Source organism: Oryzias melastigma, linkage group LG17, assembly GCF_002922805.2.
Source record: "Oryzias melastigma strain HK-1 linkage group LG17, ASM292280v2, whole genome shotgun sequence".
Classification (NCBI taxonomy): Eukaryota; Metazoa; Chordata; class Actinopteri; order Beloniformes; family Adrianichthyidae; genus Oryzias; species Oryzias melastigma.
The window spans coordinates 33206315-33225571 of NC_050528.1; the positions used below are offsets into that span (position 1 = coordinate 33206315).

The following is a 19257-nucleotide window of genomic DNA, read 5'->3' on the forward strand; positions in this document are numbered from 1 at the left end:
TTTTTTGTCTGCTGACCTCTATCTATAAATGTGGCTTTGAAAGTGTTGTCTGATGGCCATTGCCAAATTTTTGACTAATTAAAATAAACATGTTTAATTCTTGAAAATATAGTCAAAAACCATCTGTGTGCTGCCCCCTACAGGCTGAAACGAGGTATTACAGTTGAATTTTCATGATTTGTCAAACCATTTAAGTCCCATGACATGATCTGCAACAGCCCTGTTCCCCAGCCCCTACCCCTCTGATTGGATTTTCAAATTGTGGGTGGAGTCAGCCTCCAACTTCCCTGTTTGGTCACTCTTTAAAACACAGGTGTCGAACTCCAGGCCTCAAGGGCCGGTGTCCTACATGTTTTCCAACCAACCTGCCTTTGAAGCTCCTTATTGGCCAAACACACCTGATCCAGGTAATCAGCAGCAGATGAGGCAGGATTTCTGGAAAACCAGTAGGACGTCGGCCCTCGAGGACTTGAGTTTGACACCCCTGCTTTAAAACCTCAGAAGTCATTCTGAACAGTAGACATAATGCTTGAGGTGGGTCAGCCACATTAACTGGTACACTAACTTAAACTCTGGTTCCATAGTGGGCCGGTCCAAAATCGGGGGCGAGGTTGCTCAGCTGAGCTCCAAAAGCCACGCCCCCTCAGAAGAGATTTTGGAATCAAACTTCATAATCATAACTAAAACACAACTGGGAATGTTTTTTTTGAATAATAACAAAAATTAAAGCTCTTATTTCATAAATTGCTGAAAACATTTACTCCTCGATTAGACCTCATTTTTCAAACTGAGCTTGTTCAGATAACCGTCCTTGTATTTGGCTCTGATTTCCTAAACTATCTACTGAAGTATCCGTTCTGGCTGGTTGTACCTTGTCTGAGCAGCAGCAGCAGCTTTCCTCTCTCCAGTTCCAGACTGAGGCTGAATCCATGTTGTCCCTCTGCATGCAGCAGCATCCCAGAATTCTTCATGGTTTTAAACTCCAGGGAGACGACCTCCTTGGATTTCTGTTTCAGTCCGGCGCTGGGCCTGAACATCAGGCCGCTGACGCCGTCGCCGCCAAAGCTGACCACATCAGAGGCTGGAAATGAAAACAGATTTGAAGATAAAACACAGCGTTCTTTAACAGCCACTCTGAGGTGAGACAAGGCGATGCAGGGGAGAAAACTCTTTAACGAAAAAAAAAACCTCAGCTTCTACAGTTAATTTTCCTGTTTTTAATGAAGTTGGCAAGTCTTGGACTCCACTAAGCTCGCACTAATGCTCTTATTGCCCTGCTCAGTGCATTTCCTGCTGAGCACTAAGCCAAAAGCTGCAGCTCTGACATTCTGACTCATCATTCTGAACGGCGCTTTCAGCCTACTTTATATAAAACCAAATGAGATAATTAAACTCCAGATTGTTATGTATATATCTGTAATGTGGCATTATTACTCCCATAATAATCCCCACGGATATCGTCAGGTTTTGGCCGACAGCCAGGAGATAGAAAGTGCCGTCCTGCAGTGAGAAGAGCAGCGTGTCCGATCCATTAATTAGCTGCTGGTTTGCTTTGCACACTCAGGAAACCAGACAGTTAATGCTGCGGGGGGGGGGAGGTTTGGAACAGCTAACTTCACCAGTACCTCCCCTACACAAGCTATAATATAACTGTTTGTTCCATGTCTTATTACAGGATGTTTCACATGATCTTCACCAACAAAGCTAGGATGTCTGTCTAGTTAAAGTGCCCATAAAACCACAATATTCTGTGGCTGCGTTTATAAATTATGTTTATATTCACTGGTTCTGCAATGAACAAAGTGAGGCCTGTTTAAATGCTTAAATGGAAATTTTAATGGAAGAGCTTAATTTAGTAGGGTGTAACAATTAATCAATGAATTGATTTCTATTCTTACGATCCAACCCATCCGATCTGTCTGGGAGAAGTTGTTAATGGAGTCAAATCGATCTAAATCATTTCTAAATGAGATTAATTGATATTGAAAAATACCATTTGCAACACACATGTGATGCAGCAAAAACTGATCAAGCATCATTATAGTCCAATCTGTGGAAACACTTTAATTTGACAAAGTCATGTGACCGTACAGTGTGGTAATGTGATGAAGAGGCTGAGATGTTTGGATCTGGTGGTCGCAGGAGGTCATGACTGGTTGAGCTCTGACAGGTAGAATGTTCTAATAATCGTATTATTCAGTGGGTTGAACTTTATCAAACTAAAATGTGGATGGATTTGACATTCATTCTTATTTACTTGATTGTTTGTAGATATATTTAATTTACCCTTGATTATGTTGAAGAATAAGAAGGAATCTGGAAACTTCACCTGGAGGTTCAGTAGCAGCTATTTATGAGTCACACTGGTGGAAGTTTAGGATAAAGAAGTCCTGGATCCACTTTAGATCAGTGAATTGGATCAAATCAGATCGATCAAAATGAACCAAAATTCAGAGTGAATCGGATCAGCAACCACAAATTCTGATTTGAATCGGATCATTGTTAAAATGAATCGTTACAGCACTAAACTTTAGTATCAAATCAACCATAGTTTAAGTTTCACAACAATACAATGATCATAGTCAAGTGTCATAATCTGTTTCATGAAGTCTGATTCACATTTACTGAAATTATGTAAGACTATTTTTGGAGAAAAATCTTTAGGCGCTCCATTTTGTTACTTAATAAACAATGTTTACCTGATCTGATAGGGACTGCATTTCTTCACGATGTTTGAATGCTAAATGGAAGAGCGTTTCTTTGCTGTCGCTAAACTGGCTCACAACACAGACAGCCGGCGGGGGTGGGGTGCTTGCAAAGCTAACTGATCACCAGTAGCTTCGTGGAGCAGACTCTTCCTCGAGGGGGCGGTTCTCAACTTGTGATGTCAGCATGTGAGAACCCACTCGTTTTTGTGGGTATGGGAGGGGCTGCTGTTGAGGGTGCAGTTTTACTCAGAAAAGCGTGAAAGGATCAAAATACCGTTTTGGGATTGTTTATAGTGAGGAATGAACATTAGAACACACTTAAAAGATTAAAACGTTGTGTTTTCATGGTAGGGCTCCTTTAAAGTTGCACCAATGAGACTGCAGAGTTCAGGGAAGCTGAGACTCACTGTAGGGGCATCCGTAGGTTTCCACCCGGAGTCCGATGCGCCCGCTGGGATCCCAGTCCAGAGGAATGAGGCGCAGGAAGCGGGCGACGGCGGGCTGCTGCAGCTTGTGCTGAACCACGCTGTCGGCATTACTGTTTCCTGGAAAAGACTGGAATCAAAGACAAACACACGACGGCAGGGTTCTTCAGTCTTATGATCATAAAAGAAGGCTGGTGAATGATAGAATGAAGAAAACACGTGAGTAGAAGTGATCATTAACCTGTATGTCTCTAAAAAACAACCTGTTTGTACAGGGAATCACCCCCCCCCCTTCACTCTGATGGATCCTATCAGTCCATATTTATTTTTCATCTCCTCCTTCCATCCTAATTACACCGCTCCCTTGAAGTGGTCTACAGGTTAACTGGCTTCTCTCCCTAATGAAAAAAAAGTGTAGATATAAAATAACTTATTAACTCTACAGTCATCAAGAGACTGAAGCTGATTTATCAGGTGTAATAAAAAACAAGAACAGAGCTGATGTTTAGTGAATTCCCTCAGGGGGATCTTTGTGTTAATTAAGAGTAAGATGCTTTTTTTGAAAGGTTTCTTTCTGCCTTGTTATAGTGAATTTGAAATGATTTGTGATGGAGTGCAACAGCAAAACAGTTTTTCCTTTAGTAGTCCCACTCCAACTATATTATTTTCAATTGTAAAAGTGGTCTCTTAGGTATAAATATGCCCCTTTTAGCCTAAATCTAAACAGCTGTGCTGTTTTTAAGACATAAAAATAAATACATAAAATATTCTACCAAAGAATAAAAGATGGAGCAAAAAAAAGTGTTTTTTATATGTGTTCTTGGATGCATTCAAGTGTTTTCAAAGGTTTTTTATCCAGTTTATCTGAGATTTTTAAGTGTGTAGAGAGGAAAAGTCCATTGGTCTGGACCAAGTCTGCTTAATTTGGTCTGGATCGAGTCCTGAACCTTGTGATTGGTCTGTATTCAGACTGCCGTCAAGCAGACATTTCAGTTTTGAATCAAAGCTTGTAAACAAAACCATGTGACTAAAGATTGCTTCAGGCATTGGCCAAGAATTACGAGGGCGGGGCAAAGCAACGAGAGAGACAATAATGGAAGTCCTACGCTTTGCAATACTTGTTGGGTAGATATCCATCAGTTGATAGATATCTATCCAATCCCAACAAGGATTGCCACTCATCAATCCATCCATCCATCCATTACGTATTCCTGCTTTATTCTGAGTAGGAACTGTAGACTTTCCCAGGAAGAATGTAGACCCAAATGGGATTTTTACCAATGACAATCCACTTCTATGTCATTCAAATCACCCTGCAGCAGATCAAAGAAAAAAAGAAGAATGCTGAGCCTTTTCCAGACCAAAACATCAGGATCCAGCTCCATACACGTGGAAGAGAATGGGTGGATTCAGCACTGGTTTGCACATTTCTCAACTACAATTCAATGTTGACATAAATGGAGGAGAAACAAGACAAACAATAGTCAGAGTAATTTAGCAGAAAATGTCACATGCATTTGTTTAATCGTGACTGTAATCAAATTCAGTATTCTGTGGAGAGTTGGAGAAGCAAACAGGAAAGACGGAGGGACAAAGCCACGCACACAGACGTGCTCCCACTACTGATTTTTTCCTGTAACATTTAATGCAGCTGCTTCACTTCTGACACCTGTGTGGATCTGAGGCTGAACTGCAAACCCTTAGGAGCCCCAACACACGTGAGTCTGGCTCCTTTCATCACACAACACGGAGGATTCATGTAGCCCACATTCACTGTTGGAAGTCTTCTGAGGCTGGACGTAGACAAAAGGAAATACTGAAGGGGCAAATGCTGGGTTAAAATGGGTCACACCATAGTAGAGTATTAGATTTCCCTTTTGCATTAGTAGCACCTTCAGACAGACATGGAGTACAAGTTATATTTAGACAGTAATCCGTGACAAATTCCATCATGAATGACTAAGTCATGCTCATACCTGGATACATTAACCTATGTGTTTAACCATAAAAATGTGACTGCAAAATGTCTAAGGCAGTTCAAGTTGGCTGGAAACTTTGTCACCAAAGTTGTTGAACCCTAAAAAAAAGACAAATCTTATTTCAAAAATCTGGAGTTAAATTATTTATGTTTATCCTATCAGTGGTGTGAAGCAGATTGCTTATCTGTAGCTAAAATCAATGCCGACCTACAGAGGCGCTCACACACAGCTGTCTATCAATATTTTGGGATGGGTCACGGATGATAAAGGATGGAACATTTTTCAGGCAGTCGGTATTAAAAATGAATATTATTCTTGACCTGCATGAACCACTGACTGTGTATGGAGTCTGTGTTGACAAAGAAGAAAAACTTTGTCATTAAATTGTTGGCTGTTAAGCATGGAAACTTCAGAATATTAATGAATTAATAATTAATAAAGTAGGTTAATTTAGAAATTGTGGAGCCAGATAACCACAAAATGATTCCACTGTTCTTTTCTTTGGTATCAAATATTAAAAATCCACCACATGTTTTTGGTGTTTTTAACATGTGACATCTTATAATGGAAGACATTTACAAGAAAATTAAGCTTAAAATTGAATTTAAGAGTAAGTCATTATTCAGTTTCACTGTTACGTTTTTTGTTGCATCGGTAATTTTAGGTTAGGGCTGTGAGGGGCTGTAAGCTAGAGTGGGAGCGTGTAATCAAAGGGATAATGGGGAATGAGAGCAGGCTCGGAGGTGCAGAATACATGGTAGTTTGTAGGAAATCACATCACCTCTTTTTAGTGATAATAAAGTTCTTTCCAGAAAAGACATGAACTTCTTCATAGAAAGATGTCCTTGTGGAGCAGACCTGAAAGCTGAACGGCTCCAACAGTGAAAAGAAAGAAAAACGCGAATGTACAGAGATTTAGGAACACCTTTCTCTCTTTTCCCCTCAGGATAATCATCCACAGTTTTGTTCAAATGTGTAAAAGTTTGTGAACATCAGAGACAGATGTTCTGACAACAACACAGCCAGAGACAAAATGAAAGCCAAAGAAAAACCTTTCCTTCCTTCAAAGATGGAGATAAATAGAAAATAAATCAAATAGGAAAATGGAAAATAACAGGACAGAGGAAATAAAACAATGAAAAAGAACAGGGCACAATCCCTCATTTTCAGCCCTCCAGGCAGGAAAAACAAACAGATAAAGAGAGGAGAGAAAAAAAAGAGATGGATTGCAGTATTTCCAAGCCCCTTCAGGCTTCCGAGGAAAAGAGGAAGGCAGAGAAACGCTCAAACAGAGAGGATGAAGCCAGTAGGTAATGTGTTGTGGCTGATCCAGCAGCTGTCAACTTTCACCTCCGACAGACTCGCTGACAGACGGGCCCGGCCGGCTCATTTACACGACTTCAGACGCGCTTTGAAACGCGTCTGCAGAGCTTCCGCCGAGCGTGCGTTTAGGCGGCGAGGATGCTCCGCTCTGGGATTAGCTGGATTCCCTCCACATGACGACACCGCCTCAGCTGGGCTTCCAATCAAAAAAGCCTCTCTGCAGCACTGTAACAAATGCAGCTTCAACCCGGATTAGAGTCCACGCTCAGAGTGGGAGGAAACCCAAAAAAGAAAGTTGAGATTGGGTTGGAGTCACAGGAAGGACCCAGATGAACATGCTTAAATCATGCTGACAGGACGGGCTTTTCTGCTACACTAAAGACACTGTGCTTAACAAGTACAACCACTACAGCGGAGGAAACACGAGTCCAGTGTGACACCGCTGAATGATAAAACACTGAAGGGCAACACTGTGCATGTATGGCAGGAAGTGAGGCTTCACAGCCGCTGGGCTCCATCTGCCTCCGTTTCCACATTAATCAGATCTGCAGAGAGCGGCGGCGCCAGCTTCCTCTGTACTGCCAACAAAGTAAGAAAAAGAATCAGCAAAAATATTGTTCTGGGATGAACATTTGAGATTAGAGTGGAACAGCAGCTTTAGGTACAAACATAGGAATAAGATTTCTTAAAGACGCACTCCAATTGAAATTGTGTTTTTGTGGAATTTTCTCATTATGCAGGACATAAATGAAGAAAATTATTACAACAATTGTCTTTCTAAGAATTTCTTTATTCAAAATGCTTTTTGAAAAAGCTTGTAAATGTGATGTACAAGTTGCTACAACAAGGTCTCTACTCCATCGGCTGGGGAGGTGGGGGGACGGGTGGGGGAGGTGTCACTCAGTCCAGTCCTCTTATACAGTCAATGGCTGTAAGCTAGTGCAATAGCATGTAGACAGATTATTATATTTGTTAAAACTATGTCCTAGAAAATGACAGGTTTTGTTCTTGGCTAACACGACATAATCATAAATAAAAGACTACTTTCACAGTAGATCAAAGGATGATCAGAGCGGGACTTAAAACAGATGACATGTTGAAGGTTTTTTAAAGCAGACACCCAAAGGTTTGTGTTTAACTTTAAAAACATGGAGTTTTAACCTTTTATGTTGAAACTCAGAGAAAAGCTGTAGTTTGTACAAGAATCTCAGCATCCTGTCAAAACTTCTGCTGCCTCAAGGACCGAATAAACATTTTTCCTCACTTTCAGTTCATTTTAAACGACATTTTGCATTAATTTGGTGAAAACACTGGAAGTGGAAGTGCGCTGTTTTTTAACTCGGTTCTAAACATCCACTTTTGAAAGTTTGAAGAAAAGGATCTAAAGTAAAATTGTATCTGCAGTTTTTTCCTAGTTGATAGGAAAGACAGCTCCACTGACATCCATGAGGGTGTGACAGCAGCTGTCGGGTCGCTTTGACTAGTACCGTTTGCTGTGTGCTTTTCTGCAGAGTTTCAGGAAAAGGATATAATCTGGATCTTATCCTTCACTCACCCACAGCTGTGTTTACATTATATATGAAATTGCACAAATTGGATTTGAGATAATAAATTTGCTAAATGGAAACAATTTTGAAAAACTTACATGTATATTTCTACTTGAGGTGGTTTTTGAGGGGTGTCAAAATTGACATATTTCACAAAACTGCAATGAAAATACTTTTTTAGAATTAACAACTGGATACCACGCTCAGTGGGCACCACTAGAGGTCCTACAGCGTCACACAGCTCATCAAAAGTTCAACGTGTCATGTAGAATAGTTGGATCCACAGCTCCTCTATAAAATCACCAACCAAGACTTCCCAAAATATCCTCATCTGTATCCACTCCCATGTAGCTCGCCGCTCCATGTCCTGAATAAGACGCCGACGTCTCCTTTGATAGATGATGAGTGCTATAGTGCTGTGGCAGAAATTTGAAAGTATCTGCTGTGTGTAAAAGTATTGTTCATGTTCAATGATTTATTGCATGAGTTTGTTTGTGTTTATTCACATAATTATGATTTAATGGAAACCTCGTAATTGAAAAATTGTGTTTTTTTAGACATTTCTAGAATTTTGATAAAGTTTAGTGCATATGAATAATGAAATGGCACCTCGTGACTCATTATGCTAGTTGTCATGAGGCTTACTTTACCACAGACAAATAGCATTTTGTAATAAAACTGACTGTTATTTTGCTCTCCTTCATGTTTTATAGTGTTATGACCCCGGTCTTCCCCCTCCCAGGCCTGTGTGTCTTTGTGTGGGTTTCCCCTTTTTGCTTGCAGGTCCTGGTTGAGTTGGAGTCTTCACCCTCTGGGCAGACCTGGCCCGTCTCACAGAGGGTATAAAGCAAGGGTCTTCAACTAAAATTTAAAGAGATCCAGTTAGAAAAAAATGTAAGGTTTGGAAAAAAAATCCATGTCTAAATATTCGGTGTAATATATTTTGAAGTAGCCAAGGATTGGTGGCACAGCTGTATGAAATTAAGAACTATCTCACTTCAAATTAAATCAGTACAATTTAAAACTTTTTGACAGCATTTCATGGCGCATAACATAACATGGACACATGACAATAGGCAGGGATGTCACATGAATTGTGACTGCATGTTAAACGTTTCTCTGACACCTCAGCTGCTCTATCGGCTGCTTTTAGCTTCAAACCAAAACCTTTTTTTTCTTTCATTTTTAATAATGTACTAGCAGGTGAATGTTGTAGACAAATGCATCTGTCTGTCTGTCTGTCTGCCCATTGACTGACTGACCTACCTTCCCACCAACTGACCAACCAACCAACAGACAGACAGACCGAAAAGACAGACATATTTCATGAAAAGAGGTCAAACACATTTGTTTTTACTTCATGGACAATAGTGGACGTGCATTCATGTAAATATATGTATAAAGGAGGTATTTACCAACATTTTCAAAGACAAAGCACACATTCTAAATGGTAATGTGAGCATGTCTGGGCTGTTGAGTTTTTCAGGTACCAAAGCAGAAATTGTTTTTTTTTCCCTTTTATTTATGGGTATGCAGGCAATCACTGCTCAGGAAAAAATAGCCTCCCCCATTCTCAAGGAACCCTGGTTCCCTGTCCAGCCTCTATGCATAATAATTGGTTTCAGATCAGAGTGGTCATCCTCACGCTGTAGTAAAAGAATCCCAGCTTTGGCTCATGTTTGTGACATGCAGCAGCTCATCAGGGACGCGAGTTCTCTGCAGCTTGCTTTGTTTTACAAGCATAAAGCTGAGCTTTTCTTCTGTGTTTGCTGTCCTGCATGTCTATAATCCAAAGTTATTCGAGTCATAAGAATGAAGATTTACTTCAGAGTGTGGTGAAGGATTGTTTGGTTGAGTTTAAATTCTAAAGAGTGTGCTGACAAAGGGACACTAGACTGAGTTTATTCTTGTAAATGCAATATTGAAGAGTCTATGGAGAGAAAACAGTCTCACTGGATTATTATTTGACATGTAACAATACACTTTGTCTATAACTGTGTGTGATTGCAACAACATGTACTGACTATCAAAAATGTACGAATACAAAATATAATTTACACAAGCACAACTTGAAATTAAATCAACTCAAAACTTGCCAGAAATTCAAACGGGCTCCTAAAAATATAAATCTTTAAGTAGTATGCACCAATCGCCTGATACACACAGACAAAACGAACAAAATCAAACTCACAAGTGTAAGGGGAGTTGTGAGACTCTTTACTTCTTCAGATTTGTGCATAGAGGATGTGTTTAAATGCTGCTCGAATGCTGAGTCATCTGAGTTTTCTTATCAACCGTTTGAACTGCAATTTCCATTTCCTTAAACAGATGATTACAGCTTTGTGCTGGAGGCACTGTGCTTCTGGAAAACCACAGAAAAAAGTTGTGCTTTAAAATGGGTATTTAGACTATTTAAAAAACAAAACGTAATCATTGGGTATTATCTACTTAAGAAAGTGACAAAAATCCCATTTTTAACTACATATTATTCACAATCTAAGTTCAAAGCAGCTAATAAGAATGACCCAGTATCTCGGCAACATTTAAACCAACACATTCTCACTCCCATGTCGTCACATAATGACGAAGGGTTAAAGACCTCTCAGTGACAAAAACTGACTTTTGGGGGTCCCCAACTCTTCGTTTTTTGATGTGCTGGCTGCTCCAATTAAATCAGGGTATCCCAGCCTCCTGCAAACCAGTCCAGTACTGGGACATGGACCACACCGGTACCCTAACCTTAACACAGTACTGGTACCGGACAGTACCGGAACCACGTGTCCGTTAATGAATGTGGTGCTGGTTTGTGGACTGGGTTAGGCTGTGGGTACCGGGTTAGGGTCACGGTACCGGTAGCAGCCGTGTCCAGTACCATGTCCGATAAAATGCAGGGATTGATTAATGATGATTTAATTGTAAAAGTCAGGACATCAAAAAGGACGGATTGGGGACGCCCAAAACGTCAAAAAGTGACGCAAAGGGGTCCTTAACCAGACGTCAATATGTAGCAACTTGGGAATGTGTTGTTTAAACACGAAAAATCTGAACATCTGAACCCCTCCACACTCTGGTCCCAAATAGGAAGTATCTGTTGGTTATAGGGAGTAAAAATTCCATAGACTTCTACTAGAAATAGAAAGTTATTTCTAAGTCATTTTGTTAGTCAGAATAACCACTTTTGTTCCGATACCTTCTCCCTAACATCTTTTTTCTGATTTTTTTTTAAAGATACTTTTTCATTATTGCAAGTTATTCAAGTCATAAATAAAAGCATGTGGATCCCCCTCCCCCCGAACGTTTGATTGACAGATTCCCCTGAGCTGCTTTTAATGGGAGAGGTGTGGACTTCGAACAAGCTCACTCATGACTGGTGACTGTGTTTCCCCAATAAATGTGACTCAGACCAATCGGACCAATCACTGTGGTTCCAAAATGGCGGCACACATATCTGGCCTGATTTCACGAGAGGCGGAGCTAAGGTATTTTCTACGGGTGATGTCAATGCCCCACTTTGTCCACTGTTTCTACTGTCAATGCTCACAACCTCGAGTGCACTTTTTCTGTGTATAAGGCAATTAGTGTGCACTATTTAAAGATGTATTTGTGTAGGAGCTGTTTTGAATTTGTAGTTAGTTTTAAGATGCTGTAATTTCAAGTTGTGAGTGTGTAAATTGTACTTTGTAAGTCTCTGATATTCATGTGTATATGTAAATACACAATTTTACGTACGCACAGAAGACAACGAATAAACAAAGCCTGCAAATCAAGACTACCAAGGTCCTACCCCAAACTAAAATAACAAAACCCAACAGAGTAAGACTGCAGAGGACAAAGAGGGGAAAAGAACAAAACAAAACCACCACAACAAAACCTAAATCTCAAACCCAGCCGCCTCCTGCTCTGCCCCCTGCCTGCCTTGGTGAGGGCTCCCCACCTGCCAGGTGATAGGTGGTAGCACAGCCGCAGCAGGATGTAACACACACACACACAATTCCAAAGCTACACACAAACATGCATACACAAGTTACACATCTAGACTTAAGCACACACAGTCTATTTTCTCTCCGTAGAGTCCTGACTGAAAGAATATTAAAGAATGTATGGGAGTCTGAATTAAATAATTATGTCCAAGGGATGCAGATGGGTATCTTGGCAATTATACAACAACTTGACAGTTTTTTACCCTTCCCAGCCAGGAAATGTATTTAAATCCCCAAATTAGACAGAGTTTTAGTCATATTGCTACTGCTAGCGTATACAGTTTATTACATCTTAAATTCTGTCCTTACTCCTGTTTATTTTTTATTCCATCTTTTAAAAAAATCCAGACAGATAACCTGCTGTATTTTGATGCTTTGGCAAAATTGTTCTTTGAGAGTCTGATGATGGTAAAAAAAGTCCCTGCAGTTGAACTGAGTTGACAAAATTGACAGAGATAAGCAAACAAGAAATAAAGCACAACAAGTCATGCCACATGTCTGCCTCTGTGATTTGCAGCAAAATGGTTTGTCAGCAGAGTCAGCAGAGCCCCCACTCTGCCTCATGCATTATAAATGAAAAGATAAACTCTACGACTGAGTTGATCAGAAGTGGATGGATAGAACCACGCAGCCCTACGAGAAGATGCATCGCTTCATTCAAATTACACAAAACAATACATGTTTATTGATCTCAAAGGGGAAACAGAGTTTAGACAGAGAGAAGGACAAGAGTTGCTCTAATGTAGATGTGCTTCTGGAGCCTAACAAGCACCAGTCTTTCAATAATGTTTACTCAAGTATGAACTCACCCCCAGACTGTCCTCCTGTCGGTACTGCTTCCAGTTGTGGCCCGTGTCGCTAAACATCAGCAGGTAGGACGTCAGCCAATCAGAGCTGCCGTAGCGCCCCTGCGTGGCCACAGCGGTGATCTTGGTCCGCTCGCCAAGGTCGACCTCCAGCCACTGATAACTGTCTGAGATAAGAGGAGACCAGCCTCCAGCTCCTGCAGGGAGAGGCGGAAAACGCAGCATATAGATGTGATTTATTAGATTTCTATTAAGGCGGGATGAGATGAAATAGGTTCAGCTGAAGTCTGAAATAATAAATTGTTTTGCCCGACCTTTCATTTTCAACTAAAATCCCACTTTTCTGTTATGATATCAGAATGATGGAAATTGATTGAAGCACAGCAAACATCTTTAAATCCATTTCAAGCCTGTAATGAGATATAAATCATTTTTTAAGAGCTTTCTTTAAAAAAAAAAAAAAAAAAGGAAAATAAAAGTCAGTTGAAGAGTATTTGTTGTGGTCTAGAGAGAGCCACCCAAAATCTTCAATCCGATAAAAAAACCATATCTAACCCCGTTTTCAGGTGAAAATTTGCATTTAAATCAATTTCATTCTAAAATAGCATTTTGAATCAGAATCTGAACAGCTGGTAAGAAATGTTTCAGAACACTTAAATAGTTCAGGTTTTAAATTAAAAAGTATTAATGACTTCTGTTGCTCTGAAATAAAAAGATGATGCACAAATTTAACTGGAGAGACAAAAATAATCCTGAAATCAATTCATAAACTAAAATGTGCTTTAAACATTTGATTCATTAGAGCAGGGGTATTCAAATCCAGGCCTCGAGGGCCGGTGTCCTACATGTTTTCCAACCAACCTTCCATTGAAGCTCCTTATTGGCTAAACATACCTGATCCTGGAAATTAGCAGCAGATAAGGCAGGATTTCTGGAAAACCTACAGCAGAGAGGCCCAAATGCAGGCCTCGAGGGCCAGCTTCCTGTAGGTTTTCCAGAAATCCTGCCTTATCTGCTGCTAATTTCCAGGATCAGGTATGTTTAGCCAATAAGGAGCTTCAATGGAAGGTTGGTTGGAAAACATGTAGGACACCGGCCCTCGAGGCCTGGATTTGAATACCCCTGCATTAGAGGCTCTGTGCTAAGAAGCAGGTGGGTGATTATCAGATTGGAGACAGCTGAGCAGCATCCAGGAACTGTGTGCTGGGGTTGCTGGGAGATGTAGTGCAGTAAGTACCTTTTTGGTCAATAACTCGTTGCAAACCATAAAGAACTGCATGTTTCTGCAGAATCTTCTGGTAGCTGTTTGTTCCGGGTGTTTCTCACTATCACACCTCCTCCTCCAGGTGTGACAACTGATGTTATCTAAAGTGTGAATCATTGATATTTATTAGGACTCTCAGATTTGTCACGTTAATTATGTGTTAATTTGACATGTGCTTGACGCCGACAATTTTTTTGACGCATTAATCGCGGATTTTCTCATACGTGCCTTTCCATTCCGTACGCGCGCAGGCGTCCCTCATCGCCCTTTAACTCACCGGCTGCTCTCACCAGATCACAGGCGGGTCTCCAACCACCGAGGTGCTAGCTAGAACCGGCCGGCGCTAGGACCTGGAGAGCTCCTGCACTCTAACCCGGCTCCGGTTCGCGCCCAGTACCATGTCTGGTGGTACCGGCTCGCGTCCGGCACCGCGTCCCGAGAACTGCGGACCCCCGACGTTCCGAACAGCAAGCGCACCGGGGGACGTTCTAAATGTAGTTTAAACAACGCCAGTTATTTGTAGATGAAAAGATAAATCTCAGCTTTGAGTGTGTGGCCCGTCCCTCTTTCGCCAAGCGAAAATATGCAAAATATCCCAAAGTTCTGGAGGTTTAAGCGTGATCCAGCCCCAGCATAGCGGTCTGTCTGCCGGCATATTCATGGTGTGAGCTCCGCTGGACACGTCGCTGCATCGAGCTGCAGCCAGAGAACACGGCGGCAGTAACAGACTGTCAAACTATCCACAGAGTATCCCGCTTTTCTCAGTCTTTAATGTTTTAAAAAACAAAAGTTCATTGGAAATGATAAATCTCTATTTCATTTATTACTGTAGTTCAGCAGAGGAGGAAAAGATTTGGTCCTGACAAAAAATGAACATGAAAGTGTTATGGAAATGTTATTTTTGATGTTTTTTATTTTATTTTACTGAACGTTGATTGAAGTTTTGAATTTAAAATGCCCTTCACTTGCACTTTTGTTAGGCATTTTATGTTACAGCCTTTTATTGTTAAGAAAGTTTATCTCAATACAATGTTACAAAATAAAGTATTTCTGATGAAAACTATTAATTTTGTCATTCTTGTTTTCATAATTAATGTAGAAATACTAAATTCCACGAACCACACATTTTTTTCCTAAAAAAAAAAAAGGCCACATATTAATTTGCGATTAATCGCGAGTTAACTATTGACAATGCGATTAATCACAATTAAAAATTTCAATCGCCTGACAGCTCTAATATTTACTGGAAATATGTAAGAATTCTTTCAGAGGATCATTGATAAACCCTCTGCTGTAACTTTAAAACTTAATTTGAAATGTGTAGAGATTATTTCTGGTTTAATATGAATAGGGCTGCACGGTGGTGCAAGTGGTTAGCGCTCTCGCCTCACAGCGAGAAGGCCCCGGTTCAAATCCCGGCTGGGACCTTTCTGTGTGGAGTTTGCATGTTCTCCCCGTGCATGCGTGGATTCTCACCGGGGAGTCCGGCTTCCTCCCACCGTCCAAAAACATGCTTCATAGGTTCATTGGTGACTCTGAATTGCCCCTAGGTGTGAATGTGAGAGTGAATGTGTGTGATTGAGGACCTGAGACAGACTGGAGACCTGTCCAGGGTGTACCCCGCCTTCGCCCTTCAGTAGCCGGGATAGGCTCCGGCACCCCGCGACCCCGAAAGGGACAAAGCAGTCGAGAAGATGGATGGAGGGCTATAACGAGTATGCGGGTGATTGGGTACTCACGATTTGCTCCCGAAAATTCGAGTATGCATATTCACGAAGTCCAAGATAGCTGATTGGCGATATTTATAAATGTAATAAATTATAGTAAAATGTGATCATAATATCATCTGTGGATGATGTATTTTTGCTCTGAAATGCAGTTTAATGTAGGATTTTAAGTTTACGAACTAAAACAAAGCCGAAAGAGCCGCGGTACTGCAAACGGAAGTAAACATATCTTCGTAATGGTGAAGTTTCCGGTTTTCAAAGTAAAACTAGCGAGAGCTTTTTTCCGTTCAAAACCTGAGACTGAAGTTCCGCTCACAGATATAACTTCTGAAAAAATGAATTAGATTTAGCATCGGAGCTTTAGCTCTAGTGTTTACATTCTTTTGGTTATGGAAACTCTTCAACATTTGACGCAATTAACGAAACTCCAGCTTATTTTGAAGGAACGCAGCCTCGAGCTGCTGAAAGGCGGATGTAATGGTTGCACCGCTCTCCCGCATGCGCGAACCACACCTCACTTCCGCTAAAGCATTTTCCGGTCTTCGGACGCTAACAACAATAATAACCTCGAAGGATGTTAATATAGCACTTAAAATGTTTATCATAGTGAAAACATTCACTTATTGTTGAAAAAACAAAAGGAAAAAGACACGTTAAGGATCAGGACCTTACGATCTTGCAGTGACTACAAACAGACTACAAATGTTCTCTTCTTCTGCTGTTTTACATGACGACACTTTTTTTTTAATAACTTTATTAACAAACAAACAAGATAGTACAACAACAAAGTGAATGTCTCAGGGGAAATTAAAATGAGTACATATTATAGAGAAGCAAGCAAGCAAAAATCATAAACATATACTGTATGAGACAAAGAAACATCAATCCAAAAAAAAAAAAAAAAAACCTTGGGGTTCGTTATACATTAAATTTTTCAAAAATCAAATTAGTTTTAATTGCCTTTTTGTTTGTAATTTGTTTAATGTCATGACTATACTGGTTAATTTCAATCAAGAAATGTTGGAATCTTGGCTTTATCAATATGGAATATGACAGCAGTTTACTCCCTAAGCTAAGGGGACACAGCGCCACTATTTTCTCCGGTAATCCAAACACGTTATTAAGGGTAACTCGTGGCTTTTTTTCGAACTGTAATCCAGTCAGGAGAAGCTCTCAGTCGTTGAGAAAAACATAAATTCATGTGATCAAGGAGTTTTACTGTTTGGAAATGACTCTGTGGTATAGTGGGTGAAGAGCGGAAGTGACGTGTGGTTCGTGCATGCGTGGTGACCGATTGCTTCTGCATACAGAAAATGCAGCGACACTCTGCACCAATATGTAATGATTAGAATGTAAAATATTGAAGAACTTTGAGGATAGAAAACTGTGGAGAACATTTTCAAGTTTTGCTGTTAAATGATCCAAAACAGCAGTGATTTTTATCCTTTTTAAGTTGTTTTACTGCTGAACCAGAAGATTGACAAAAAAAAGTTTAAAATGACAAACATAATTTCTTTCTATCTGAATCTTTGTGTTTTTTTTTTATCAGTTTAGTTGATTCTGATCTCCTGTTCTAATTAAATGTATAAATGATGATTAAATACAAATAAATTCAATTTTCATCCATCTAGTAAATAGACATACACATAATAATAAACATTATATATATAAAAAGTAAGAATCGTGGTTCGATTCGTGAATCGTTGAAGGATAATTTTGAGGATAATCAATGAGTATTATGCATCTGTTACATCAGCGGTCTCAAACTCAATTTACTTTGGGGCCACTGAAGGCAGAGTCTGGCTGAGGCTGGGATGTAAAAAAAATCTGGTTTTGCGTCCACTGTCTATATCTTTGGTCAATCGTCTATGTCTACCTAAACATTTGTTCATGTCTATGTACTACTAAGCAATATCTTCTGCGTGTCCTGTGAAACGAAGGGAGCTAACAACGCTAGCAAATTTTGCTAAGGACTTTTCTGACGACCAGATCCAACGACAATAACAAATGCAAAGTTTTAAGCATAAAGCTGAAACATCACAAAGCAAATACAACGCTATCATCAAAGACAAGTGGACATGCAGAAGATATTGATTAGTAGACATTGAACTTTCATATTTAGGCGGGGGATGCAAAATATTGTTTTGTGGGCCGCAAATGGCCCGTGGGCCACCAGTTTGAGACCCCTGTGTTACATGATTCATCTTACTGTTTACTGAAATCATGAAATAATATTTTATGAGATTAATCAATAATTAATAAGCAGTCAATGCCGTTATTGGAAACAATCTGATCACATGTGATTTGATTTGATTTTATCAGAACAGGTTTATAAGAACTATGCAAAACTGTAAAATGAACTAAGTAGGGGTGGGATGAAAGAAAATTTGCTTCTTCCAAATTATTTTAAAGCAATCAATCAAACTCTACTTGACTTCAGTTAATAATTATTATATTTAATTAATCATATGTGACATAGCTGAGTTTTTGTGTTTTTATGAGTTTGTCTTTTTTCTAATCAACGTATTGAATTTTTTTTGCAATGAGTTTGAAAAATCTGTGATTTTTTTTTTGTTTTGTATTATCCACAATCTGTGCTTGAAATAAACCAGATCAATCAATCAGATTGTAGTGAACACTTAAATAAAATTTAAGGGGGAGTAGGTGAGAAGCATACGCCATGTGTGCAGGATTTGCACGCGCTCAGTAAGGAGCCAGTGTGCTCACTTTACTAATGACTAGAGTGGGGCATAAGGGCACCGCGACATAGCATCACCCGTACGTCATAAGTGAGTGTTACTTATACTAACCTTACAAATATTTCACGATACACTTACTACGATTATAGTACGTCCCATTTTCATGATGTTCCTTAAGGTGGCTGTACGAGCATCAGGGGAACTGCAAGACACACCTGTGCTCCTGTCTAGAACCCTCTACAGGCCCCCATCCATACAACTACTTATATGGGTCAACCCCCATACTGGTACATGTGGCTATTATCGATGCCTTTCTTGTTGAAACTCGCTGGCTCAACTGGAAGTTTTATCTTTGCTGTTAAAGCTGATCCAGCCTTACAACAACAACAGAAAAGATGTTGTCTCTTAAAGGAGAAGTCCTCAACCCTTCAGCTATGAACCGGCCCAGAACCGGCTATAAGATTCTGAATATTGCATATTTAGGGGGGAATTACTGGATTTTCTTCACTACATTTATCTATGACTGTCTCTTGATGCATGTCACAATGTCCACTATGATCACAGTACCGAGTACCATCGTACAAGGCCTGCTCCAGCCACTGAACCATAAGAAATACTGCTACACTGAAACACTCCATTTGGAAAGGAGCAGAAAAATAGAAAAATAAATGTCAGGTTTTCAGTTCTTTATGATCGAGTAATCTGCTCTGTTACTCTTTGGTTACATTTATGCCACCATACTGGTTTCCTGCATACTGCATCGTACACCTCTGGTACCTGACACCATATGCTGCTAATA

At 40.1% G+C, this 19257-nt stretch overlaps 1 protein-coding gene across 6 annotated transcripts in view; it reads right to left on the reverse strand.

The window, feature by feature from the left end:
* Nucleotides 1-19257, reverse strand: part of LOC112152542 (contactin-associated protein-like 4) — a 203688-nt gene that overhangs the window by 88106 nt on the left and 96325 nt on the right. For 4 of the 6 annotated variants that reach the window (XM_024282204.2, XM_024282196.2, XM_024282220.2 and 1 more), the window contains 3 exons: nt 12772-12965; nt 3116-3263; nt 872-1081 (listed from right to left, as the gene is read on the reverse strand). In XM_024282204.2, the coding sequence (XP_024137972.1) occupies nt 872-1081; nt 3116-3263; nt 12772-12965 (552 nt within the window). Of the gene's footprint in view, nt 1-871; nt 1082-3115; nt 3264-12771; nt 12966-13082; nt 13421-19257 lie in introns of those variants that run through there. The other 2 variants (XM_024282211.2, XM_036216494.1) reach the window with 2 other exon arrangements.